The sequence below is a fragment of the Arvicola amphibius genome, chromosome 2 (genome assembly GCF_903992535.2).
Source record: "Arvicola amphibius chromosome 2, mArvAmp1.2, whole genome shotgun sequence".
NCBI classification, from domain to species: Eukaryota; Metazoa; Chordata; class Mammalia; order Rodentia; family Cricetidae; genus Arvicola; species Arvicola amphibius.
Window position 1 is genome coordinate 170,781,961 of NC_052048.2, and position 27,377 is coordinate 170,809,337.

The window sequence follows — 27,377 nt, forward strand, 5'->3', positions numbered from 1 at the left end:
AGCCATGGATTGTCCTGGAATCTTAAAAAAAAAAAAAATGGCTACAGCAACTTAAATTGAGGTTCAGCACCTAACTGACCAAAAAAGATTCCATGTACTGAAACATCACCTTGTGAGAGAGTGAAGGAACATGCCTGATATGGTATCTTATAGTACTAGTAAAAATAACAGGAAAGGAAGAAAAAGGCTTAAATAAAGCAAAACTCAGGATGCAGAGGGCCTAATTAGTTTGAACATCTCCAATAATTAATAAATAAAAAGTACTTGACAGAGGCTTTTAATAGCAATATTTCAACATACTTTATGATCTAATTAATAAAAATTACTGAGACAATGATTACTGAGTAAAATGAATAGGCAAATGAGGTATTCATGTATTGTTTTCAGGGTAAACATATGCTGCTCTCTCTTGAACTATATAATCTACTTTTATGTTGCTGTTCTGCCTTCCAATTAGTTGGCATTAGTGAATTACTGGTAAGAATGATTATTCTCCCTCAAATTCTAATTGGGTATTTTATAAGTGTAAGTCATGGATAGCAAAACAAAGTAAACACCACCAACCACATGACAAACCGAGAGACTTTGCTAGGAGATAATTATTCAAAGGAATACAAATTCTACCAACATGCAGCAAGACATAGAAAATGGATGAAGGTATAAAATTAATCGTCACTCCTCAGGTTTACATACACACAGAACAAAGACAAGCAGCACAGGAAACCTGAGTCGGCATTTCAGGAGGGAAGTGAGGAGACCTGTGGCTGATAGCAGTGTCGTGCACCCAGCAGAGAGCCTGGCATTTAAATGCACACTCAATAAATGTGCTTCCTGCATACAGCTTCTAATAGAAGTCACGGTAGCTTACCACTCAGTTTAAGTAGAAAGCACAGTTTATTTCATTAACCATTCCACTTACATTTTAACACACTTACTTAGCTACTTTTGTGTGTAGAGTGTGCTGTGCTTGTGTATGTGCGCACGAACGTGTGTGTGTGTGTGTGTAAATAAGAGAATAACTTGCTGGAATCAATTCTTCTCTTCCACCAGAACTGAGCTCAGGCCACTAGACTAGGCAGAGAGTTCCTTTACTCACTGAGTTTTGCTAGCCTCAATCAGTTAAAATTTTTGAAAAACAATTTTATATGGTTTACCAATATTTACTTATATGCTAACTACCAGAGTTAAGTTCCTAAAATCATACTCAATTCTTCCTTTCCTCTCATGGCACTTGCTAGAAGACATAAACAGAAACATGTATACACATAATATGCCTACAGAGAGGTGACAACTGAAAGCTCAGATGTTACAGTGTTTCTTACTTTGGGGGCAAGAAAGGTAAATATACCTGTTGAATGGATACAATCAATTTAACAAATGTGATTTTGTAACTATAATGAAAACTTTCAGGGGGCTAGAATAGAGACTGAGTTGTTTATCTGTTATAATCATTTATTATTTTATATTTAGTAACATAGAAATGTTCCTATTGACCACAGTTTTCATACTTCCTACAGACAGGAATCATTTCTTACTTTATACACATACTTCGTTTCATATGAGTTTTATTTAGGCACAACTCAGTAGGAATTTTTAACCAAAGCTCGGGATGACAATGCCTTCATCCCCAGCAGTCCTCAGGCTGTCTTTATGAGAGTCTTTAACATCAGAGTCAGAGGTGAAAGTCCGATTTTATTCCATGTGCCACAGCTTTCTGATGTTTGCAGTCAGGTTCCATAATACCTTCTCCCGTAGTGGAAGCAAGTGTGTGTGGCCACAGCAGGCTCATTGTTAGTCAAGCCTGGGGGTTTTTGAGGTTTAGAAGCAGAATTCATAAATGTCTCTGTACATCTTCTGTGATGGACACAGGCACCTGTTAGAAGAGGTTGTTATCTTTAAGCAAGTAAATCCTACATAAAGCAAATGTGGATTGAAATTGTTTCAGAAATGTCTGCATGAGACACAGAAACTGGAGTTGTCCTGCGGAATTCCAAGGATGGAAAATGCTACTGTCTGCTGCTTTTATAACTCTTTCCTTATTCTGTTCAGGAGAATAAATTCTGTTGTATAATTTAAAATTCAATCATCTCTAGGGATTAGAGTTCAATACATTTTCTTACTGGGTGGTCATCCCATCATTTGAGAAGGAGCTATCCCTAAAACTGCTGGCACACAACCAAGGATTAATGTAGAATTTATAGCCTTTCTGCATTGTTCCCTGTGTATGTATATACAAATAACTCTATCAACGCTGCTTCGTGGACTGCAGACACACAGCTCATTTAAGCACTGGGGGTGGAAATGACACGCAGGTGTCAGTCCTTCATATTTCAAAGCCTGAAGATTAACCTAATATACAATATGGTGACCTAACAGTTCTTCATTTGAAAGAAATCTGAAAAATAATCTCTGATACAGCCCAAGTGTGAGAATAACCCAGCGGGATTTCCACCTCTTCATTTCTTAATGAGTTTTTTGATAATGAGAGGTGACTTTGCCAGTCACTCTGGGCTCTATTATGGCTAATTTGACTCCTCTTCACTCTCCTTGTTAATTATTAACACTAGCCTTTTTATCCTCATGAGACCAAATTCCAATTTTTCCCCTTTTCGATTTTTATGAGCCCATCTTTATGGAGGTGAACGTCTTGGGGAACAGGTTTTCACTTAGCGCTGAGCCCTAACATTTATTATTCCTTTAGGCAGAGACGCTGTGACATTGATTACATAAGCACGGGTGTTCTTCAGGCTGGCTTTAATGTGCTAGCAATGTGAAAAGGCTGTTAATTAAGGAAGAAGCACCATGGTATTTTTCGCTTGGGAATCAGTTCCCAGTAGAATGGTCATTTGCCACTTGCTAGCATAGCCACAGATTAAAAGGTGACTCTCTGCAAGGGCCTGCCTTTCAGGAGTGCTGAAAGAAGTGATTGGCGCCATTTGTGGATGCCTTTCATGCGTCAGGAGTGGTCACTGCTGCGTCTATTCTCCATGGGACAATTGGGGAGAAGACTATGCCAGGGTAGACTCTATTTGTAGTTGCCTTGTAGTCACTTAGCTATCTTTTAACTATCATGGTAATTGCTTCATTAGGAAGACATTTGTTTTCCTTTCAACTCTTCATACACCTCTCTTCCAAATGTGCTTCCGTGGCTCCCTCTGAAAGTGACTGCCTATCTCATTATCTCTAGTCGGGGGAGCAGATGGGGTGCACAGAGGCGGCCTGGAAGGCAAGCAGAAGCTCGGCCTTTTTTGGCCAGGAAAGAAACCCAAGTTTGTTTACCTCACCAGCCTTGCTCTGGGAATCAGTGGGTGAGGCCATGAGGGTGGGAGGTTGGGGACAGTTGCTAAAAGCGTGATGCAGCTGGTACCCTTCCCCCCCCCCCCGAGGAAAACCACATTTCATCTCCAAGTGTTCTCAGAGCGCCAATGTGCTCTCGACATTGTTAGCTGCAAGGGAAGTCACACACCTCAGACGTAATATCTTTCTCCTCCTTCAAAGAGAAACTGAATGTGAGGTCTTTGCTCCCTTTCTCCACTAATTGCCCCTGGAAATCTTGTCACAGATGTTCCTAACATGTATGCTCAGATAATCCATTCCTTAACCTGACCCTTTCTGTACTTGATAACCGGAACTGTTATCTGGCTGCATAACCCAGTGCCCCAAAAGTATTTTCTAAGTTAAAATTAAAAGCTCAAGGAATTCTTTAAAAATAATATTGTTATATAAATATCCCCAGAATATGGTTTGTTACTGTGGAATGAAGCTGAGCTGGTGACAGAGTGATCTTACCACAGCCGCCCTTCTGTCCCTAACTCCCTGTATGCTAAGGCCCTGCTTGGGCTCACTGCCTTCACCAGCCTCAGCTTCCTCAGCTGGGAAACCAAGAGTCCTTCCCTAGGATCCCCTCCTCCACAGGCCAAAAGATAAAACAGCTCATTTTAAATAACAAACATAAAGATTTCAATACAAGGGGGTGGGGAGAGGGTAGGGGGAGGGAGTAGGAGGGGAGTGGGAGGAGGGGAGAAAGTAGGAATTTGGATTGGTATTTTTTTAAAAGTAATAAAATAATAAAAAAAGACTTAAAAAGATTTTAATATAAAATGATGGTAAGTAACTTATGGAAAGAGTAAAAGCGGAAAGGTACAAATAATAATTGGTATCTCATCTTGAATGGTCTTAGTCATTTTAAATTTTGGAAAAGCAAATGTAAGATGAATCATTTATTAGTAATACGCCATGATCATTTAAAATCCTCTGTAAGTAGCAGGTCACCCTCTGCAGCACACACCTTCCCCCCCCCCCCCCCCCCCCCGTACACAATCATCTATATAAGGAAGCACCATTTATTCAGCAAATTACCTCCCATCCCAACACTGAACACTCAGAGCTCTCTGCTGCTTGTGTTCCTGGCTAGTTTAAGTTGTAATTAATTGGGATTTGGACAATAACTCTAATTGGGTCAATAGTGTAAAAACTGCAACAGCATGTCCGTTATGTAAATCTCCCTTTCAAGGAGACTAAAGGAAAGACAATGTTTTCCCATGGATTTCAGAATGGATGATTTCAGGGCAGTTTAAGCTGACCCTAAATATTTAAACAGATTTCACCAAATCGCTATCAAAAAAACGTAATAATACAAACATACGATTATTTACAATTGTCTTAATTATCATCAAAAGTGATAGTATCAGCCAGGAAAAAAAGTATGTTTTAGCAACTGCTGAGAATTATTTAGTGACCTTGCTTTTGAAACAAAACTTGTGAGTTTGGGATGAAAATTGTTCATCTTCCTTCAATTCCCTAGGCTGCACCAATCTCCCAGTACCAAAAGGCAATTATGGCACTGGGGAACTTTTTATTTACCTCACTACATGAAGGAGCTGTTTTTCTCAGAAATAATTGATGTTTTCTAAAATCTGTTAATCACTGCAAAATCCAAGCCAAGATACATGCACCCTCAATTTTGACAGGGCCCCAAAGAGGTCTCTAATAAATACTTCTCTGTGGATCTATGACTGCACAGCAAAATAACCCCAAATAGTACCATACGTGCTAAACTGTAGTTAATTTTAAGGAAACATTACAAAATAGGAGTGGAATTAAAAAAAAAAAAACCATGAATTTGATATTTATGAATCTACCCCCAAATTAAAATCTTGAGGTTTTCTTGGGTCTTGAGAGAAGGTTCAATGGTTAAAAGCCCTTATTGTTCTTACAAAGGACTCACATTTGGTTCTCAGTTCCCACAACTGCCTGTAACTCCAATTCTAGGTGATCTGAAGCCCTCTTCTGACCTATGTGGCCTCATGCATACTTGTGGTGTGCAGACACAAACCTGGGCACACATATATACATATACAATAAAATGAAGATTACAGAATGTTGTGGTTCTCTTCTGATATTTCAGACATTTACACTTGAAAATGCATGAATATTTCTCAAAAATAAATAAGACAATATTAAATCATTGATGTACTTGCAGGTATTCAAGAAAAGATTTTAAGAATCTCTATATTATTTTACTTTCCTATATGAAAAATCCGTTATTTTATATAACTTATATGCTTTATCATCTTTACCATTTGAATGTGAACATTAACTAACTACTCTTTTTGAATGAACACCAACACAGATAATTAATACAGTTACTTCTTTGTGTGTATATGAACAAATGTGCACATAAGGGTGGAGGCCAGGGGCCACTCCAGTGTCCTTCCTCAGGAACTGCTTTTTGAGACAGTGTTACTTACTGGTTTGGATTTTGCAGCTTATGCTAGGCAGTCAGCTAGCAGGGTCACTGATATACCCATTTCCACGTCTCTAACACTGGGATTACAAGGCATATCGTCATGCCTGGCTTCTCATGCTAATGTTGGGTTGAACTCAGTTCCTCATAACCCCAAGTCCCGCTTATCCTTGTGTTTTTGTTCAAATGGAGGAAGCAGTGTCAAAAAGATGTCTATACTTCTTTACCCTTGCCCTAACACATAATTCATGTGCCTATTGTTATACATAAAAGATAAAGTTATTTTTTTTAAAGCAGACCTCCATTTTGTCAGCACACTGGGAATAATGACAGGCAATGAGAAATGAGAGGCTTCCAGAGCCTCTGCCTGCTAGAAAAGAACAGAGCTGGCTTTTCTGAGCTGGCTGAGGCTGACATGCAGAATGAATGATTCAGTGTGGACAATTAAATGTAGCAGGCTCTCCTGAGCACAGACATTGTGGCTAAATCTGAAGTAGGAATTGTCACTTAGTTCTTTGTGTTCATAATAAACACTTTTTGGAAAGTTAATGAAACAGAATAGAATGCATAAGTTGATAGAAATACTCAGGAGCTGAAATTACAGATGGGAAGCCCACAGTATCCATGATATCCCCTTAGCATCTATTGCATACGAGTCATCTTCCTCTTCATCCTCACCACCAATGCCCCTGTGAGTGTAATTACCCCGGTCCTTCTGTAAATAAAGACCGGCTAGCCTAGAGAGGTTAACTGCTGTCAGAGGTCAAGTGGCAGAGATATGAGTCTATGGAACTGAAGCCCATGTTGTTAAGGGCCATATAACACGATATCTATAACAGGGTTCGTGGTTTGGCTGGTGCTGAAATTTGGGATGCACCTGAGGTGTACAGCATCATGCTTTCATATCCACTCGAGTTTCTTTCTCAGTTTGAGAGAAGTAGACCCAAAGGGATGAATGACTATATAGAGATAGATATCAGCTCCTAACAATGAACTAAACCAAAGAGTAATTAACAAAAAAATTAAAACTGCAACTGTAAGACAAAGATTCAACTTTTAAATGGAAAGAATGCAATAATACTTTTCAAAGAGAGAACAAACTGACTTGGAGTTTGAAGATCCAGAAAGTTCTATGTGTACAGAAAGCATAGATGGAGTGAGACCAGCCTTTGGCAATGGAGAACCAAGGAGTGCCTCAGGGGATATGATGACCAGAGTTCTGCGGGACAAACTTCAAAGTTACCCACGGAAATGGAGTGAGGTACGCTCAGAAAGGTGAAAGGCCTGCTGTGTGAAGGAGATTTAAATGATCTAGGATAATAGAAAACTCAAGCAAAAAGATTTCCGTAGGATCAAGGACAATCACGACCAGATTCTAGGAGGCAGAATCCAGCAGGCATATTACAGCAAGAACTGTACTAAGTAGGGAATGAGTGCCCTCGCCCCCATGCAGGGGGTAAGAGCAGCTACTGGTAACTAAACTGAGTCTGGGGAACATGGAAAAGCCCATCATAGAAATGGTTCAGGAATCTATATACTATTATTTTAATAAAAGCCAAGTTCACACTGGTGCTAGACCACCTACTGGAATAACTATAAAAGATATTATTATACTGGGAAACAGTCTCAATAGAGGACCCTAAATATGAATGAACAAGTAATACACGTAGCAATATTTTACAATAACCTGAGGAGATAAATCCACTCTTGGGAAAACATTGCAATCATGGTGCATGTTAAAAGAGAATTTTGACACACGGAGCGTCTTTCAGAGATGCACGCAGTCTCAAGTACTCTGTCAGTGCCAGACTATATAGATTTTCTGATCCTCAAGGTGCCATGAGAAAGCTGTCTATTCCAGACAGCAGTTGTTCTGAAGTTCAGGGAAGGATGTGATGTGTCATTCTATTCAGGCTCTGGCCCGAGAGACTCAGGCAAGGTCAATAAGCACTCTGCTTATCCATGCCAACTCTAGTTGAGATCCAACTTGGACTATGTACATACATACTCAAAGATAATATGTACCCATCCCTTGCCATTTCATATATGAAGGGGAACGCAAGTACTCACTGTCATTTCTGAGGAAGTTGTTAAGCAGCTGGAAAAGAGGAAAGCTATCCCAGGAGTCTTGAGGTTGGGCCTCCAGTGCAGTATCCATATCTACTGTGAATAAAGCCCAAAACTTCTCTGCGTGCTCAGCCAGTAAGTCTGGCCACCAGGCAAATGCCTGCAAGAGGAAAGAGAAGTAAAGGAGAAATTGATGATTTCTTAGAAACATGTATACATACTATGCCCCTGAAAAATATACCACATGTGTCAGTTTTATAAAAAAAGGAGTATGATAAATAAAATAAAAATTTTAAGATAAGACATTTTATAGGTATCACATATATATCACATATATATGAAAAATTCTGCCATTGATAAATGAAACCTAAAACAGACATTTATTACTCCAGAAACCAGACATTAAACTAAACCATAGGAAAAGTTACAGAAGAAAAAGAAAAATTTCTCATAAAAATTTTGCATGACTAATGCGAATGTTTCTAATATTTCCTTTGTAATGAACAGAAATATCATATTTAGCATCATACTGTACGATAGTTTCCTTTGATTTTTGTCTTTAACAAAAGCATGGTATCCTACTATGAGACGATACTCTCCTAATTTTTGAGATTCCCAAGGACAGTGTGGTAAGATCTTTGCAAATAAATCCTCAACTAAAATATGATTATTCTTATTTTTTTTGTTTTTTCTTATTTTGTTTTGGAGATATAGTGTCTCTCCAAACGATGTGAGTTGGAGGCTTACTGTGGAGCTGGTGGCACTATTTTAGAAGGTTCTAGAAACTTTCGGAACTGGCTGGAATCTGTCTACTTCTTGATTTGACCTGTTCTGCTCGGCATGCCGTTTCAGCCATGACAGAAAGAACCACCTGAAACCATGACCCCAGAACGATCCTTCTTTTCTTACATCACTCCTGTCGGGTATTCTTGTCACAGTGAGGAACAGTAAGTTTCCTTAGGACACGCTTCTAAATATGAAGGGGTTAAAGGGTGTCTCAGAGCCTCTATACATTGCAAACTGCTCTCAGAACAGTCTTTACTCCGGTCCATGCGCCCAACAGCAACAAGTAACAGTTTTACTGTTTAAGAATATAAATAGGTCACACATGGGAAACCCAAAAGCCTTAACTAAGCTTGCAAAGCCCTAGGACCTGTGCCAGATCAGAATCTTCCTGTCCTGGAGAGGAAGGAGGTCTGGGGTACCAGTGTGAATGAGGCCCCCACGGCAGTTCTGAGACCCAGCAGCTTCAGCCCATGGGGTACAGCGATTGTCCCATGTGACTACATGTCTGCTTCTCAGACTTTAATTGCTGGTAGAGACAGCTCAGGTCTGGCTTTTTTTTTTTAACTCGGTACTTGACCAGGCCTGTTCATAACTGGTAATAAAAACGATCACTTTAAAAATGTATGCTTCCTTAGGAGGAGAAAGTAATACTTCACTTCTAGACAGTTCTTGAAAATAATGGGGATGCCTCTATTCTCAGTTTTGTTTTACTTTGCTTATCTATAATTATAAAAAAAAACTTAAATAAGTTTTCATATACTTGTAGAATCTTAAGATCATCTTTTTGTGTGTTGGCTTTTAGATCTTGCCTTTGCTTCTTTTCTATTAAATATTAAATATCAGGCACTATTAAACATTTTCTTGTGTGTGGTGTACATGTATGTGTGGGGTTGCACATGTGTGTGCGAGTGTAGGCTAGAGGTCTTCTTTGATCATTCTCTGCCACACATATTGAGGCAGGGTCTCCCACTCAATCCCAGAGTTCCCCCATATGGCTGGCTAGTGTAACCAGTGAGCTTGTTCTTGGGACCCCTGCCTCTGCTTTCTAAGCATGGGAATTGCAGGTAGACTGTGGATTTGCAAGATGTTTGTGTGGCTTTGGGGATCGGAACTGACCTGGTCCTCATAACTGCATAGCAAGTACTTTTCCCACAGAGCCACTTCCCAGTCCACTGTCATAATATTTTAACCGATACAAAACATGAAAAGTTCTGTGATTCACTTTTATAATTCTCCCTGCTAAAATAATTCATTAATAATATTTAAATCCAGTTCAAGTGCAAGCCACACCAGCCAGACGAACAGGTAGGTGAACTCAAGAGGAGACTGCATACTGGGTTAGAAAGAACACTAGCTACCAGAACTCCAGATAGGCTGCTAGCCCTTGAACCATATCCATTCTCTCTGCACCCTCCCCCACTACCACTACCCCCAGTGTCCCCCCTCCTCCTTGTCACCATGTCTAAGCCCCCAACTTGGGCGGAGATCCCCTGCTTGACCAAAGTCCACATGAGGGCACCAATGTGTGTAGAAGAAAGATGACTAAGGTTTAAATCACACTTCGACCCTCACACATTGATAATGGAAGACTTCAATACCCCTTTCACCAACAGAGAGTTTATCCGGACAAAAACTAAACAGAGAAATACTGGAGTTACCAAATGCTATGAACCAAATGGTCCTCACAGGTATCTACAGAACATCTCACTCAAACACAAAAGAATATACCTTCTTCTCAGCGCCTCACACAACTTTCTTCAAAACGGGTAACAAAGCAAGTCTCAACAGATACAGGAAAACTGAAATGACCTCTTGCATATAAGACCACCACGGATTAAAGCTAGATTTCAACAAAGGCAACATTAGCAATCCTACAAACTCAGGGAAACTGAAAAGCTCTCTACTGAATGACTACTGGGTCAAGGCAGATATAAGAAAGAAATCAAAGAAAGTCTAGAATTAAATGAAAATGAATGCACGACATATGCAAACTTACGGGACACAATGGCAGCGGTGCTGAAAGTTCACAGCACTAAGTGTCTACATAAAGAAATTGGAGAGATCTCATGCTAGCAACTTAACAGCACACCTGAAAGCTCTAGAACAAAAGAAGCCAGCAAACCCAAGGAGAGAAGATGGCAGGAAATAATCAACTCAGGGCTAAAAATCAGTAAATTAGAAACAAAGAGAACAATACAAAGAATCTATGAAACAAAGAGTTGGTTCTTTGAGAAAACCAACAAAATAAACAAATTCCTATTTAAACTAACTAAAAATAGAGAAAGAATATCAAAATTAACAAAATTGCCCAGCTTTTCGAGCCAGCCAGCAGGGACTTTCCTGTTGGTAGGCTCCCCCAAAATCCAACCCCATCCAGCGGCCACTCCAAACTACTGGAACCACTAAGCCCCCAAACCCGATTCTCCTCCTGCAATCTCAGTGGAACTCTGCTGAGACACAGCTTTCTCCAATACTGAGGGGACTTAAGAGGTGAGTGAACAGCCACATGGAGGGACACCCCAATTTCTAGGACCTCCACAGTGGGACACAACCCCGGGGCCCCTTCCCCAACTCCCTTGGCTTTTCTAGTCAGTCAGCAGGGAGTTTCCTATGGGTAGGCTCCCCCAAAATCCAAACCCATCCACTGGACTCCCCAAGCTACTAACCACACCCCACCTAACAGTTGAGAGCTGGCTATAATACTGAGGGGGTCAAGAGAGAGCACCAAGAGAGCAAACTAGGAGAGAAGACCAAGAGGCTTATAGAGACCTCAAAGACTTTCTGAGACAGACATTGACAGTACAGAGCAGACCAAGAAAAACTCAACCTAAAGAAGGATATCCCTATGAAGGTACAAGAAGCTTACAGAACACCAAGTAGACTGAATAAAAAATAAATCCCCTCACCATATGATAATCAAAACACAAAATATACAGAATAAAGAAAGAATATTAAGCTGGGAGGTGGTGGCACACACCTTAAATCCCAGCACTTGGGAGGCAGAGGCAGGTGGATCTTTGTGAGTTCGAGGCCAGCCTGGTCTACAAGAGCTAGTTGCAGGACAGGATCCTAAGCCACAGAGAAACCCTGTCTTGAAAAACAAACAAACAAACAAACAAAAAAGTCAAGTAGTCAAGCGACATATAAAGGTAAACCTATGAGAATTACACCCTACTTCTCAATGGAAACCATGAAAGCCAGAAAGTCCTGGATAGATGTGCTGCAGACACTAAGAGACCATGGATGCAAGCCCAGACTACTATACCCAGCAAGGCTTTCAATCACCATCAATGGAGAAAACAAGATATTCCATGGCAAAACCAGATTTAAACAACATGTATCCACAAACCCATCCCAACAGAAAGTACTAGAAGGAAAACTCCAACCCAAGGACGTTAACTGCTCCCACAAAAACACAGGTATCTGATAACCCCTACCAGCATAACCCAAAGAAGGGAAACACACAAACACTACCACTGAAAAATAACTAGAATTAACAACCACTGGTCATTAATATCACTTAATATCAACTGGCTCAATTCACTTATAAAAAGACACAGGCTAAGAGAATGGATATGAAAACAGGATCCAATCTTATGTTGCATACAAGAAACACACCTCAAAGCAGACACTACCTCTGAGTAAAGGGTTGGGAAAAGGTTTTCCAATCAAATGGACCTAAGAAACAAGTGGGTGTAGCTACCCTAATATCTAACAAAATAGATTTCAAACTAAAATCAATCAGAAGAGATGGAGAAGGATATTTTATACTCTTAGCAGGAATAATCCATCAAGATGTGGTCTCAATTCTGAACATATATGCCCCTAATACAAGAACACCCACATATATAAAGGAAACATTACTAAAACGTAAATCGCACATCAAATCCCACACATGAATAGTATGAGACTTCAACACCCCACTCTTGCCAATGGACAGGTCAACAAGACAGAAACTTAACAGAGAAATAAGAGAATTAAAAGATGTAATGAATTAAATAGACTTGACAGACATATATAGAACATTCCACCTGAACACAAAAATGATGGAGGAGAGTCATCTGTCTATGTGTTACTTTCATTGGTTAATAAAGAAACTGTCTTGGCCCTTTAATAAGACAGAAAAAATAGGTAGGCGGAGTAGACAAAACCGAATTGTGGGAGAAAGAAAGCTGAGTCAGGCAGACACTTCAGGCAGTTGCCATGCTTCTCTCCAAGAAAGACACAGGTTAAGATCTCTCCTGGTAAGCGACCACCTCGTGGTGCTACACAGATTACTAAATATGGGTTAAAGCAAGATGTGACAATTAGCCAATAAGAGGCTGAAACTAATGGGCCAGGCAGTGTTTAAAAGAATACAGTTTCCGTGTAATTATTTTGGGTAAAGCTAGCCGGGTGGCGAGAAGCGGCCAGCTGCCTCATTACTACACAAAAGAATATATCTTCTTCTCAGCACCTTATGGAATCTTACCTAAAATTGATAATTTACTTGGTAACAAAGCAAACTTCCATAGATTAAAAAAAAAACTGTAGTAACCCCCTGTGTCTTATCGGATCACCATAGATTAAAGTTAGAATTTAACAACAATACTACTCTCAGAAATCCTACAAACTCATGGAAATTGAACAGTGAGCTACTGAACCACCCTGGGTCAAGGAAAAAATGAAGAAAGAAATTAAAGACTTCCTTGAATTCAATAAAAATGAAGGCACAATGTATCCAAACCTATGGGAAACTATAAAAGCAATGCTAAGAGGAAAGTTCATAGCACTAAGTGCCCACATAAAGAAAACAGAGAAAGCTCACATTAGTGCCTTAACAGCACACCTGAAAGCTCTAGAAAAAAAAGGAGCAGACTCACTCAGGAGGAGTAGCATACAGGAAATAATAAAATTGAGGGTGGGAGGGTGTGTGGAGGGAATGGGAGAAGGGAAGGGAGTGGAAACTTGGATTGGTATTTTTTTGAAAAAAATCTAATAAATTAAAAAAATAAAAAAATAACAAAATCAGAAAGGAAAAAGGGGTCATAATAGCAACACAACAAGGAAATTCATAGAATTAGGTCATACTTTAAAAACCTATACTCTACAAAATTGGAAAATCTAAAAGAACCCCCCCCCAAAAAAAAAACGGACAATTTTCTTTTTTTTTTTTTCAACCATTCCACATCAAGATGTTGGGTTCACCTAAATATATGGATAGAAGGTTTTTTGGGGGGGTTCTTCTTTGTTATTCATTTTATTTTATTTCTCTTTTCTATGTTTTTATTGAGCTATGTATTTTTTCCTGCTCCCCTCCCTTCCTTCCTTTCCCCTTCATGGTCCCCATGCTCCCAATTTACTCAGGAGACCTTATCTTTTTCTACTTCCTATGTAGATTAGTTCGATATATGTCTCGATTAGGGTCCTATTTGTTGTATAGGTTCTCTGGGATTGTGAATTGTAGGCTGGTTTATCTTTACTTTATGTCTAAAAGACACTTATGAATGAGTATATATTATATTTTTCTTTCTGGATCTGGGTTACTTCACTCAATATAATGTTTTCTAGATCCATCCATTTGTCCACAAATTTCAAAATGTCTTTATTTTTTCCACAGTGTCGTTGTGTAAATGTACCATTTGTTCTTTATCCATCTTTTTGTTGAGGGGCATTTCTGTTGTTTCCAGGTTTTGGCTATGACAAATAAGCAGCTATATACATAGTTGAGCACCTGTTCTTGTTGTATGGTGGAACATCCTTTGGGTATATACCCAAAAATGATATTGCTGGGTCTTGAGGTACATTGTTTCCTAATTTTCTGAGAGATCGTAATACTGATTTCCAAAGTAGGTGTACCAGTTTGAACCCCACCCCCAGCAGTGGAGAAGTGTTACCTTTACCCCACATCCTCTCCAGCATAAGCTGTCATCAATGTTTTTGATCTTGGCCATTCTAATGTGTAAGATAAAATCTCAGAGTTGTTTTGATTTGCATTTCTCTGATGGCTAAGGATGTTGAGCATTTCTTCAAGTAAATTGCAAAATTCTGAAACTAGATTTTAAAATCTTTTATAGTAAATATGGACTTAAAATAATAAATGTTAGAATAATGATATGTTAAATGTTTTACATAAATAATTACCATAAAATAAGTAGAAACAAAAGCTGATTTAAACCAGAAAATGCATCACAAATAGACTTCTTAGTTACAGGCATTTTAATGTTTTCCTCAATACTCTGATAAATGTACACATGAGAAATTTGTTCAGGGATGTTAGCCTTCATAAACTAAACATAATGTAATATGCAGTGGTTGTTTTTTAATATGTTTTGCTGAAATTCATACCAGAACAGAGATCTATAATAATATATAAAAATCTAATAATATGATAACTAATGATAATAAAAATAGCATTAAATAAATCATGTACAATAATAGTATGTGTTGTATTTTACACGTCTTGCCCCTGACCTTTGAGTTACAATGGGGACAAAGTAAAGTAGAATCTGAGAGTCCTCACTGAGCATAGCAGGGTAGAAATGCTAGTCAGAATTCAGTCCTGTGAGAATAGATGCTTGCAAAATCTCACTTCCTGTTCACAGCCAATACCACCACAGAAGGCTAAAATTAGGACCCTACCAGATGTGTAAGTGCAGCATTGTTTCAGGGTCTATCAAATTCCTAAAGCTCATTTTAAAGTAAATTTGGAAGAGAGAGCCAGGATAGAAATGAAAAGTAATAGAAGACAAGTTTTTTTTTTTAAAGGCTTATGATTTTGCTATCTATCAACTGCAAACTTCACTATGTATTAGTGAAGTATTATTTAGGTCTCACAGTGTACTTTTGATAAAGTTAGTGCTGTGTCTGTAAGTCAAGACACGGTAAATACCTTAATGAAGACTTGAGAAAGTTTTAAGTAGTCCGTCTTTTCATTAATTAATTAGTTAATTTTAAGTGTATGTATGTGTGTGTGTCTGGGTGAACGTACACCATGTGTGTGGTATATATGGTGCCCATGAAACTCAGAAGAGGGCATCAGATCCCCTGTGACTGGACTTACAGGCTATTGTGAGTTACCTAACATGGATGTTGGGAATTGAACTTTGGTTTTTCAGAGGAGCAGGAAGTGCTATAAACTTACGGAGCCATCTCTCCAGGCCACCAACCACTGTTTGACAATCTAAGCAAAAGTCAGAGTTATTTTAGAACATAAAATCAGCTCCATTACCTGCCCCCTCCTTTTTCTTGCCATCACATTGGAGGTAGCTGTTCTAACCTGGATTGGAGGGAAGAGGGACACTGTACTGTTTCCTCCTTGGGGTTCCATTTATTGAGGTGGCAGAGGTTCAAGAGCAACAGAGTCTCTGTGGGGGGGTGGAGGACTCCCTTTTCAGAAAATCGCCTATTGGGGAGAACCTATGGAATGTCATGATAGGAGTTCCCTAAATCTGTCTTGCCTCCAATGTTAAGCCATAACTTAGTGTAAGTGATTTGACAGAGGCAGATGGCAATAGTTTATCAAAATAATCTTGAATAATTTATAAATAAATCTCTATATAAACAATATATAATATATAATATGTAATATATAATATATAATATAAAGAGGAAAATATAAATAAATCTTGAATGATAACTATATGTGACAGGTTGATAATACTTTGAAAGCCTCGTCAGTTTTACTTCAAAGTAGTTGAAGCTGGAGGCAGATAAGCATGAATGCTGTAAAGCATTGAGTTTCTGAACTTAAAGACAAAACTTGAGTTATCAGAAGCCCATCCCCTCTCTGCCTGGATTTCCATTTCCTTGTTTATAACAATAATAATATCTTTAACCTCTAGGTTATAGTGAAAATAAATCAACATGGTAATTTCTTTCTGTACAAATGTTAGTGAATGTTATTGTAATTACAAAAATACATTGAAATTAACATACAGATAATGAGGTAATGTGCTTTAAAAATAATGTTCAAGTTATACATGGTGGAGCATGCCTGTAACCCATCACTGGGGAGGCTGAAGCAGGAGAATTCATGTTTAGGGACAGGGTAGGCTACACAGTGAGATCCTGCCTTAAAAACAAACAGTTAAAATGAGAAGAAATGTCCAATATGGATTTAAAAGGCTTTGTGTGCCAAGTACTGTACTAAATGTTTTATAAGTGTTATCTTAGTTAATCCCCCAAATTGCTCTTTTGAACAGATGGCGTAAGTATTCTTGTTTTATATGTAGAGCTAGTAACTGGGAGAACAATTATATAGTTTTCTTAAGTATCTATACAAGATACACTAGATCATCCATCATCCATCCATCCATCCATCCATCCATCCATCCATCCATCCATCCATCCATCCATCCATCCATTGTCTACTTTGCATATCAAAACACTGATACTGTCCCTTGATTTTTCTTACCATAAACACATGATTTATTTATATATTTTCTAATTTACCTGAGGTCTGAAGCCTTTAATTCCTTTTAACATTGTAACACATAATATATAACTTAATATAAAAATGGAAGATTTCTCTATATTGAGCTAAAACAGAAAACCAGGCATTGGCATGCTTATTTAATTTCACAAGACAACATTAGTCTACAGTGCTATAATATGTGAGTGATTATAATAGCTTTAGAGACAATTAAATAACTAGTATATCTTTTGGCCCTACAGTATACATATACAAATACACACAGACCAATATGAAAGGCCGTCTTCTAGAAGTGGCCAGTAGAATGGACCATAATATTAAAATATGACACCTGACTAAATGCTTTGATTAGAGGCTTCTCGCAGTTCTGATTTATAATTTTGATAATCATTATTCAATATAGACAAATATTGAAATAATAAAATGAAATGAGGTGAAGACACTTCAGAATGTATTATTTTAAAATGTTACCTTTGTTCTTATAAGTTTAAAAATCAAATATATAAAAATAAAGAGTTAAAAAAATCTCTTTAGTACAAATTGAGCCAGGTGGTGGTGGCGCACACCTTTAATCCCAGCACTTGGGAGGCAGAAGCAGGTAAATCTCTGTGAGTTCAAGGCAAGCCTGGTCAAAAGAGTGAGTGGCAAGACAGCCAGGACTGCTATACAGAGAAAGCCTGTCCTGAAAAACTATAAATAAATAAATAAATAAATAAATAGATAAATAAATAAATAAATACAAAAAGAAAGTTGAAATACAAATAGCAAAAAAGGAGAAGACATAAGCAGAAAGATATCATATATTGGGAGAAACAAGATTAAAATGCTCACATCATGGAACGCTAGCTACATATTTAATGCCATCACTCTCAGAATGTCTATGACTTTCTTCATTGAACTATGAAAAAGTTTCTAAAATTCATATGGAACCACAAAAAAATCCAAGTATCCAAAGAAATTGCAAACAAAAAGGACAAAGCATAAGGCATCACATTGCTTGAATTCAAAATATACCAAGTTATAGTAATTAATTGTAAAGAGACAAAGGGGCAGGTGAGATGGCTCAGAAGGTAAAGGTGTCACCAACTCAGATGACCTGTGATCCTGGGACAGACATGGTGGAAGGAGAGCAGCAACTTCTGGCAGTTGTCCTTTGTATCTCTACTTGTGCACACTGGTGTGTGCACACATAGAATAAATCAACCTATTATTAGTCAATCAACCAATCAATAAACAAATAGACAGCAAAGAAACAGGCATCAATAAAATAGAACAAATGACTTGGAAGAAAACTTGCATTCATGGTCAGCTGATCTTCAGCAAAGGTATGCTGTGGAATAATCCATCTGTACACAGTAAAGATTTGTCACTCGAATTGGTTTAATAAGAAGTTGGCTGACTGGTAACCAGGCAGGAAGTATAAATGGGACAACCAAACTAAGGATGTTAGGATGAAGAAGGGCATAGTTGGGGGAGTCCTGAGCGGACACAGAGAGAAGCAAGATGGGCATGCTGTACTGAGAAAAGGTACCAAGCCAGATGGCAAAGCATAGATAAAGAAATATTCCATAATTTAAATATAATAGTTATTTAGTAACAAGCCTGAGCTATTAACCAAGCATTTGTAATTAATATTAAGTCTCTCCTTGTCAATCATTTGGGAACTGGTGGGTGGGAAAGAAAAGTCCACCAACAAAGGTACTAAAAACTATATTGGAGAAAATATAAAACAAAAACAAAACAAAACAAAAAACAGAAAATAAATGGCACCGAAAAAGTCAAATACCCATGTGAAGAAGCTAGATTCCTGTGCTATCCTCAACTCCAAAGACCAACTCAAAATGGATTAAACACACACACACACACACACACACACACACAGACACACACAGACACACACACACACACACACACACACACACACACACACACACACACAGAGCCACTGTGAAACTATGCAAACACCAGAAGAAAACTGGGGAAGCAAATTCATATGTTGGAAGGGGCAAGCGTTTAGGTAAGACTTGAAATTCATAGAAAGCAAAAGCAAAAATGGACTAATGGAATTATGTCAAAAAGATCATATGTACAGTAAAATACCAGATAACAGAGTAAAGAGATAACCCAAGGGTATGAGAAAATAAGTTCTTTGATGTGTATCTGCAAAAGGTTAATGCTAGAATATCTAAGAAAAACAACCCTAAAATTCATATGGAACAACAAAAGCACCAACAAATAACAACAAAACAAACCATAAAACTCCAACAAAATTTGGAACCAAAAGCCAAAGCAATATTGACCAATAGTATATATGTATGTATGAAGCCCTAGGTTATGTTACCATCACCATATAAAGTTGGCATGCTGGGGTCTGCCTGCAATTCTTGAAGTAGGGGGATTAGAAGTTCAAGGTCATTCTTTGTTATATAGCAAATTAGATACCTCATGTTGTAAGAGGCCATTTGTTTCTTCCTGGCTGCTCAGCCCCAAAATAATCAGACAGAAACCATATTATTTGCAATAATGTTTGGCCAATAGCTTAAGCATATTTCTGACTGACTCATATCTTAAATTAACCCATCTCCATTAATCTGTGTATCACTATGAGGCCGTGGTTTACCAGGTAGGTCTGGCGTTTGTCTTTGGCAGGGCTACATGGCTTCTCCCTGACTCTGCCCTCTTTCTCCCAGCATTCAATTTAGTTTTCCCCTCCTAGCTCTACTCTGCCCTATCAGGCCAAGCCAGTTTCTTTATTCATTAGCCAATAAAAGCAACACATATACAGAAGGACATACCACACCAACCTCATTTCAAAGTGAAATACACATACTTAAACCCAAAAACTAATTGTACAGACATGGTAGCATATATTTGGAATCTGGAAACTGGGTAAAGTGGTTATGAGGAGAAGGTCAGTCTGGACTATATAGCGAGACCCTGTCTCCACAAAACAAAATGTATAACCATAAAAACAATAACTAACTCAAACCAAAAATAATAACAAAGGCTAGGTTGGAAGCTCTGTTACTAAGTCTGTGCTTGTTGCACAAGCATGCAAACCTAATTCTGGATTGTTAGGATCCACATAAAGAGCCAAAGGCAGGTGGGGAGGCAGAGACATGTAGCTCACTGGACCTTGCTGTCCAGCCAGCCTAGCTTGAATATATGATCTCTAGGTTCAATTAGAGACCTTGTATCAAAGAATAATGTGGGGGATGACAAAGGAAGACAGACACCCAATGTCAACCTCTGGTCTGTACACACATGTGCACATATGAATGTGTGTGTAGCTGATTAGAGCTAATGACTTTTCCAGTAAGCACCAGGACTTTCTAGCTTTATTAAAGGGAATGTTTTTTGGATGAAGAACTGCTAGATCCATTTGTCTGAAATCTCTGATCCGGCATCTTCTCCGTGAAATGTGGAGAAAGTCTTAAAGATTTTGCTGGAAAAGAGCTAAAATCTTCTTTCTGGGGAGGAAACACAGTATTTTAAAGAAAAGCCTGAGAGATCAAGAGGTCTCCAGAGGAGGAGGGACTGCCTTAAAAGCAAGTTCTTGTCAAGGAGATGAATGTCTCACTGAGGGATTGTGGGAGGACAGAAATGGCCACTTAGTCCTGTTGAGTGGACTGCACTGCAGAGGGAGGCAGAGTAGAAAGAAGAGTGGGAACCAGAGCCACCTGAAGGTTGTCTTGAGGCAAACGCATTAACCTCCCCAGAGGAGGTGAAGTACAGAGGGAACTAGGCACAGTTGAGAGTAAAGAAACTGGCCCTAGAAGTCAGCAAAATGAACCTCAGTGGAGAGTGCCATCTACCAATGCACTGAGTCTGGAGATGACTTTGAAATCAGACCAATTTTTTTTCTCTAGTATTGCTCAGAGGGAATATCTGATATAAAGGTGGACAGAAAGATCTAAAAAAAAAAAATCAATGAAAGGCAAAGCAAAAAGCCACTGTTCCCAAGTTCCTTGCATTGTGTTTTGCTTGGGCTGCAAGGCATTAATTATGCATGTGATTATTAACTAAACACCATCACCTAACAGTGTAGCAATGGCGAGCCCACTCAGAGGAAAGTCTTGCATTCCAAAGAAAGGTCTAAGTTGACTTTAAAGTGACAACCATCAAAATGGGACCTGCTTCACAGTCGCATTGAAAGGCTGTCTTATGATAGAAAAAGAGAGAAACAGTTCTACTCACCTCTCTTCCCTGCGGGATTCCAAGAATTTGGAGCAGAAGCAGAACAGAGAAATGCCACTATGTTACACAATATTTATAAAGAAGTCAGCAGTATAGTTCTATGTCATTGCAGCACAGAGGAAGGTGATGCTTCTGTGCTGTGTTTCAATGAAGTCCATTGCATGTTATGGATTACAAAACAAATAGTATCTATACTTGAATTGTGTTTGACTCATTATACTTTAACAAGCACTTTATATTGACAACATTGACTCTATTAAAAACATTACCGTTTAATTTCTATTAAATGCATGTGAATATTAGCTGCCTTAGCTGAAACACATACTGAAATAGAATATCTGTTCAGATTAAAACAATTTAGAAATGCCTTGGACTCCGATGATAATCTCTTTCAGAACAAGACAAAGACGACGAAGCATACCTATATTTTATCATATGATCATTTTCTTTGTAGCATGGCAGTGATGCTAGCCCAGAAAACATCCTCCTGGGAATTCATTTTAAATTATTGAAGCAGCTGTTTCTTCAGTTTAAAATAAAATATCCATAACAAGTTCACACATGACAGATGCAAGCTAAAAACTAGATTCCACAGTGTGAGCTAAAAGCAGATGTTTTGAATGATCATATTTATAAGTAGATACAATAAATCTTAGTTGCCTGTAGTAAGGCTCCATGATTTGCTTAAAACATAGACCCTGTAGTTTCTCATATTTTTTGAAAACTAGATTCCATTAAAAATAAATACTCTATAAATTCATATATATATGCTCTGTTTTCTTTTGGTTCATTAAATCTGCTTCCTCAAAAATAATAGCACTGTCAGGACACTAAAGTGTATTATATTTATTTAATTCTACATATTTCTTCTATTTAACTCAAAACCAGGAAATTGCTTTTGTAGATAAACTCACAACTATAGGAAAGAGAAGGTTAAATCTCAGAATAAGCAGGTTGGTGTGAGAATATTCCAGATCTGTAGTAAATGCAGTTAGGACATTGGCTGGCAATAAGCTCAGGGCCAGAGTGTTGGGGAACACAGAAAAGGGTCCAAGTTCCTCCCAAGCATGTCGAACAACAACAATAGCAGCCACAACAAAACAACCAAAGAGTTAGTGAAAACACACAGAAAGTTTGATATGAGGAGGAAGATTACAGTCAGCAGTCACACAACTGTGAATATTTTCGATTGTAAAGTTCATCACAAATCTCCCATTTAATGCTTACCAGAACACATTTTCAAACAAAACGATCATATCATGGGGACAAGAAACCAACTGGTTTGTCATCCCAAGATGGGTGTGTTCCAGCTCTGCCAACTATTGTTTATGTATCTTAGGGACCGATCTCCCAGGCTTTCCCATATCCTTATTATCGATATGAAATATCACACACACACACACACACACACACACACACACACACACGCATGCACGTAGCACGCACGCACGCGCGCACACACACACACACACACACACACATGCACGCTCGCTCCGCGCGCGCGCGCGCACACACACACACATGCTTTGTAACATACAGGAGTCAGAAGTCACATTTCTAGGAACAGGTACACACTGAGACTCCAGTCAAGCTGTCTTTTCGGCGCTGCCCCCGCTATGGCAAAGCCCTTGGGGGAACTTTATGTTCTGGCTCCGAGTCATCACCTCAGCATGATGCTCCTCATTCTGCTGTAGAACTTCTATGCAGAGCTCTGCAAGATGAAGAACCTCTTCCAGCTTCCTGGCAGGAGTTGCCTGGTTCATGGTCTCTGTATTTAAAAAAAAAAAAAAAAAACAATCATAATGTTACCTTGAAAATACAAAGCTAGACATTTCCTACGATGTAGGGATGACTGATGTACTGAAACAGCACAAGGAAGCACATTTTTGAGAGATAAGGGATGCGAGGAACACAATTGAATGCATTGTCTTGAAAAAGCCGGTTCACCAGATTGCAGAAAATATTTCACCCACAAAGCAATCACAGATCTGCAAGTGCTTTGCCATTTAGTATATAAGAACTAACAGGTGCAACAGCACATTAGATGCTCAACTTCTGCAACAAACAAGTTATAATTCTGCTCAAGGTCAGAAGCACAAAGAGAGCAGATAGCACAGTCTTTTCCTTCTGTCTGCATTGTATTATCAATACAATACAGTTCTCACCAGATGAGTCATTCCTGGCATTAGCAGACTGCAGGTTTTTTGTTGCTATGTGAATTCTCAGTTCATGGTGATCTTAAACCCGTGTAAAAAGTCACCTAAAACAACTCTGACAGCCGCAATTAACTGATTTTCTCCCCTGTGTGTCTGCTGCCATCTCAGTCCACTTCCAGCTGTGGGGGGTAGCCGGTTAGGGAAGGGCAGAAGCCTTCTTTGAATTTGAAGGTTCCTTTAGCATTAAGCCACATTGGTGCAAAGGGACAGAACACATTAAGTGCAGCTACCAGAAATTCAGTAAAAGAGAAGGCAAAGTAGCTTTTTTGAAAGACACAACGAACTGGCAGAAATTAGAGGTACCCTACACGACACAACTGTCTCAAAACCATATGAAGCACAGTTTTCACTGGGAACATTAAGGACAACCTGCCTCAGTTCACGTTGTGTTGCTGTAACAGAATACATGACACTGGGCGCTTTATAAAGAAAAGAGGTACATTTTCTTCAGTTGGGGCAACAACAGTGATTCTGTAGGAACATCCACCTGTCAAGACAGGGGTGTTTTCATCTATGGAGAGTAAAGGGATTGAAGTAAGTATATCAGAATGGTGATTACAATGAATGTTTTTGTTTGCATTTTGAGATGGGCTCTTTTTAGAAAGCTCAGAATGGCATGGGATGCCTATGTAGCCTAGGCTGTCCTCAAACTCAGAATCTCCTTGCTTTACTGTCTCATGTGCTGGGAATATAAACATAAGCTTTGTTTCTCCCCAAAATGTTCCTTTCATTGACTTTCTGGTATGTTTTGCTTTCTTTGTCTCTCATTTTTTTAAAAAAGATAACATGTCCTGATTTCAAACAATTCAGCATCCCAAATTGCATCATAAAGAATGTCTAGACAAAACAACTCTGGCATTCCATCTTACACCTGTAAGAATGGCCAAGATCAAAAACACTGATGACAACTTATGCTGGAGAGGACTGGGGTAAAGGGAACACACCTGCATGGCTGGTGGGAGTGCAAACTGGTACAGCCCCTTTGGTCATCAGTATGGTGATTTCTCAGAAAATTAGAAAACAACATTCCTCAAGACACAGTAATACCCCTTTTGGGTATATATCCAAAGGATGCTCAGTTGTACCACAAGGACATGTGCTCAACTATGTTCCTAGCAGCATTGTTTGTCATAGCCAGAACCTGGAAACTACCTAAATGCCTCTCGACGGAAGAATGGCAAAGGAAAATGTGGTACATTTACACAATGGAGTACTACACAGCAGAAAAAAAAAAACAATGACATCTTTTTGTAGGCAAATGGATGGATCTAGACAACATCACAACGAGTGAGGTAACCCAGACCCAGAAAGGCAAATAGCATATGTACTCACTCATAAGTGATTTTTAAACATAAAGCAAAGAAAAACCAGCCTACAATTCACAATACCAGAGAACCTAGACAATAATAAGGACCCTAAGAGAGACATATATGGATCTAAACTACATTGGACGTAGACATAGACAAGATCTGAGTAAATTGGGAGCATGGGGTTCATGGGAGAGGGTAGAAGGGGAGGGAAGAGGAAGGGACGGGAGTGGAGAAAAATATATAGCTCAATAAAAACTCAAACAATGTCTAGACAACACCTATCAATTCATCCACCTGTTTCAACATCATTTTAACATTCTTCAACAAAAGTGAAGTCAAGATAACTCATGACTCAACATGACAGCCTGATCCATATGGAGGCACTTCAAGTTCTTAATGTAGAAAAAAAGAACCTTAAAAAGTTTGGAAACAAACACATATGTGTTATAGGAGATAGGAAGAGACTTGGAAAAGCAGGGTCCGAGAGGAATAGCATGTAGTAAGAAGAGGGGTTCCCAGAGAGGAGAACTGTAGGACGCGACATGGTTTTTGTGAGAGGAGGGTTGGCGCTGATGTGTGCAAACGAGGATGGTTCTCTGACAAGTCAGGCACCATCAAGCGTTTCCCAAGTTTCATCATGTCAATTTTCCTAACACTTTTAAGTCATGTTTATTGTTTGTTCGTTAGTTTTTAATGTATGTAACTCACATGGTGAAAGAGTTAAAATGTAACAGCAAAAAACCAACCAAACAAAAAACCCCAACCAACCAACCAAACAACAAACAAACAAAAGAAAGCAATGAAGGAAAGACTTGGACCTTGCGTGCTCTTTTCTGGCTAGAGAATGCGCCAGAGAATTTGCTTCATCACTGTGAGCTTTAAATGAGATGGGCAACTGACAGAGTGCAAGTATTGCTGTAGCACCTCAGAAAAGACTGAGCTTTAGGAAAATGTGTTTAGTGGTTGTGTGTAAGAGAGCCTGTGAATTCTGGGTAGTAGGATGACGGGCTCTGGGAAGATACAAAGATACAAGGGGAAGATACAAGGGACCCTTCCAAACAGTAATCTAAGCCCCAACTATGCCCATAGATGCTGCGAATCACTGAATCAGACAGTCTTTAAGCTTCCTTATAATTTAGAAAATCTCTGTTGACTAAAACTTTCGGGTTTTAAACTGGGAGGTGGTAGAATACACTTTTAAGCCCAATACTTGGGGAGACAGTGGCAGATGAATCTCTGAATTTGAGAGCAGCCTGGTCTACAGACCGAGTTACAGGAAACTTTTGGGTACCGAGTTACAGGAAACTTTTGGGTTTTGTTTTGAAATGTACAATTTTAATGTACATATGTGTGTCTGTGTAGACACACGAAATACAGTTTTTAAAAGATTAAAAAATAATATAAAATACAACCACAGACAAAGAACTTCCATACTTTTTCCTTACATACTTTAGGATATTGTTTACTGAATCCTCAAAGCTACCCTATAAGCTAGGGAATCAGGACTTCTGTTGTTAGATTCAGAGAGGTTGACGCCACTTTTCAAGGTCATATAGCTACTAAATAAGACAGAATTAAGTCTTACCAAGTGATCAAGACACACAAGCAACATGAAATGGACTCAGTAGGTTGTATATACATGTGTATATACACACATATGTTTATATAAAGATGAAACAAAGGAGATGATATCATGGATGTGGGAGTTGGGGAGGATATGGAAGGGATATGAGGGAGAGTAGAGTAGAAGCCATGTCGATGCAGGGCTCCAGCATGAAATTGGAGAGAGAAGGAAAGAGACAGACAGACAGACAGAGGTAGAGAAGCAGAGACACACACAGAGAGACAGAGAATATAAAAATATCTCATTTTCTGTACAGTCTTGGAGGTTCCTGGCCTTAATTCCATTGTTTGGAAGGGAGAGGCAGTATGCTTTTCTGAATTCCAGGAAAGCCAGAATGCAACATTAACACTGTGTCTCAACCACCAACACACCAACTAATAAATAACAACAAAGAAAATCTACTGTAAAACATTTTGACTTATTTTTCATTATAAATTCTCTGACTAGGAATCACACACCGATATACAGCTTTAGCTACCGGTATGCAACAATGGAAAAGAAATGAGACAACTTATTTGCACTTAAGTGTGAATGTGTTAAGTCAGCTTTTACATTTGATACTGTCCTAAACAAAAAAACACTGAAAGCATCCTGTGTCCTAGGTGAAACTCAAAAAACTGTTTAAACATTTTATTCTTCCATGATAAAGTTTACTGAGAAGGAAACTTTGTCCTTGAACATAATGGCCACTCTTAATACTTTAAATAAACAGCATTTTTATCAAGCACAATAAGTACACACCCTTGGTTTTCACCCATTTTCCACGGCAGTGCAGAAGTTTAATGCACTCCACAGTTGGAACTCTGTTAGATAACAAGGTTATGAACAGCTCCATTAAAGTCTACACTGAATATCTGAGGCTAGAATTCCTCTTTAAGAAGCTTTCTTCCACTCTCTTTGTAATGTTTCTCCCACATTACAAATGTTGATATTCCTCAAGCTTCAGGATAAGTTGTCAGTTGTTGTAATACATTTCAGAGAGTGACATTTTAAACAGACAAGCCCAAAGCAGAGAGGT

General features: G+C 38.7%; 1 protein-coding gene across 8 annotated transcripts in view; it reads right to left on the reverse strand.

Annotated features, from left to right (window-relative positions):
* Nucleotides 1–27,377, reverse strand: part of Cadps2 (calcium dependent secretion activator 2) — a 510,179-nt gene that overhangs the window by 73,153 nt on the left and 409,649 nt on the right. For all 8 annotated transcript variants that reach the window (XM_038320974.1, XM_038320981.1, XM_038320973.1 and 5 more), the window contains 2 exons: nucleotides 22,874–22,977; nucleotides 7,817–7,973 (listed from right to left, as the gene is read on the reverse strand). In XM_038320974.1, coding sequence (XP_038176902.1) covers nucleotides 7,817–7,973; nucleotides 22,874–22,977 — 261 coding nt within the window. The remainder of the gene's footprint in view (nucleotides 1–7,816; nucleotides 7,974–22,873; nucleotides 22,978–27,377) is intronic.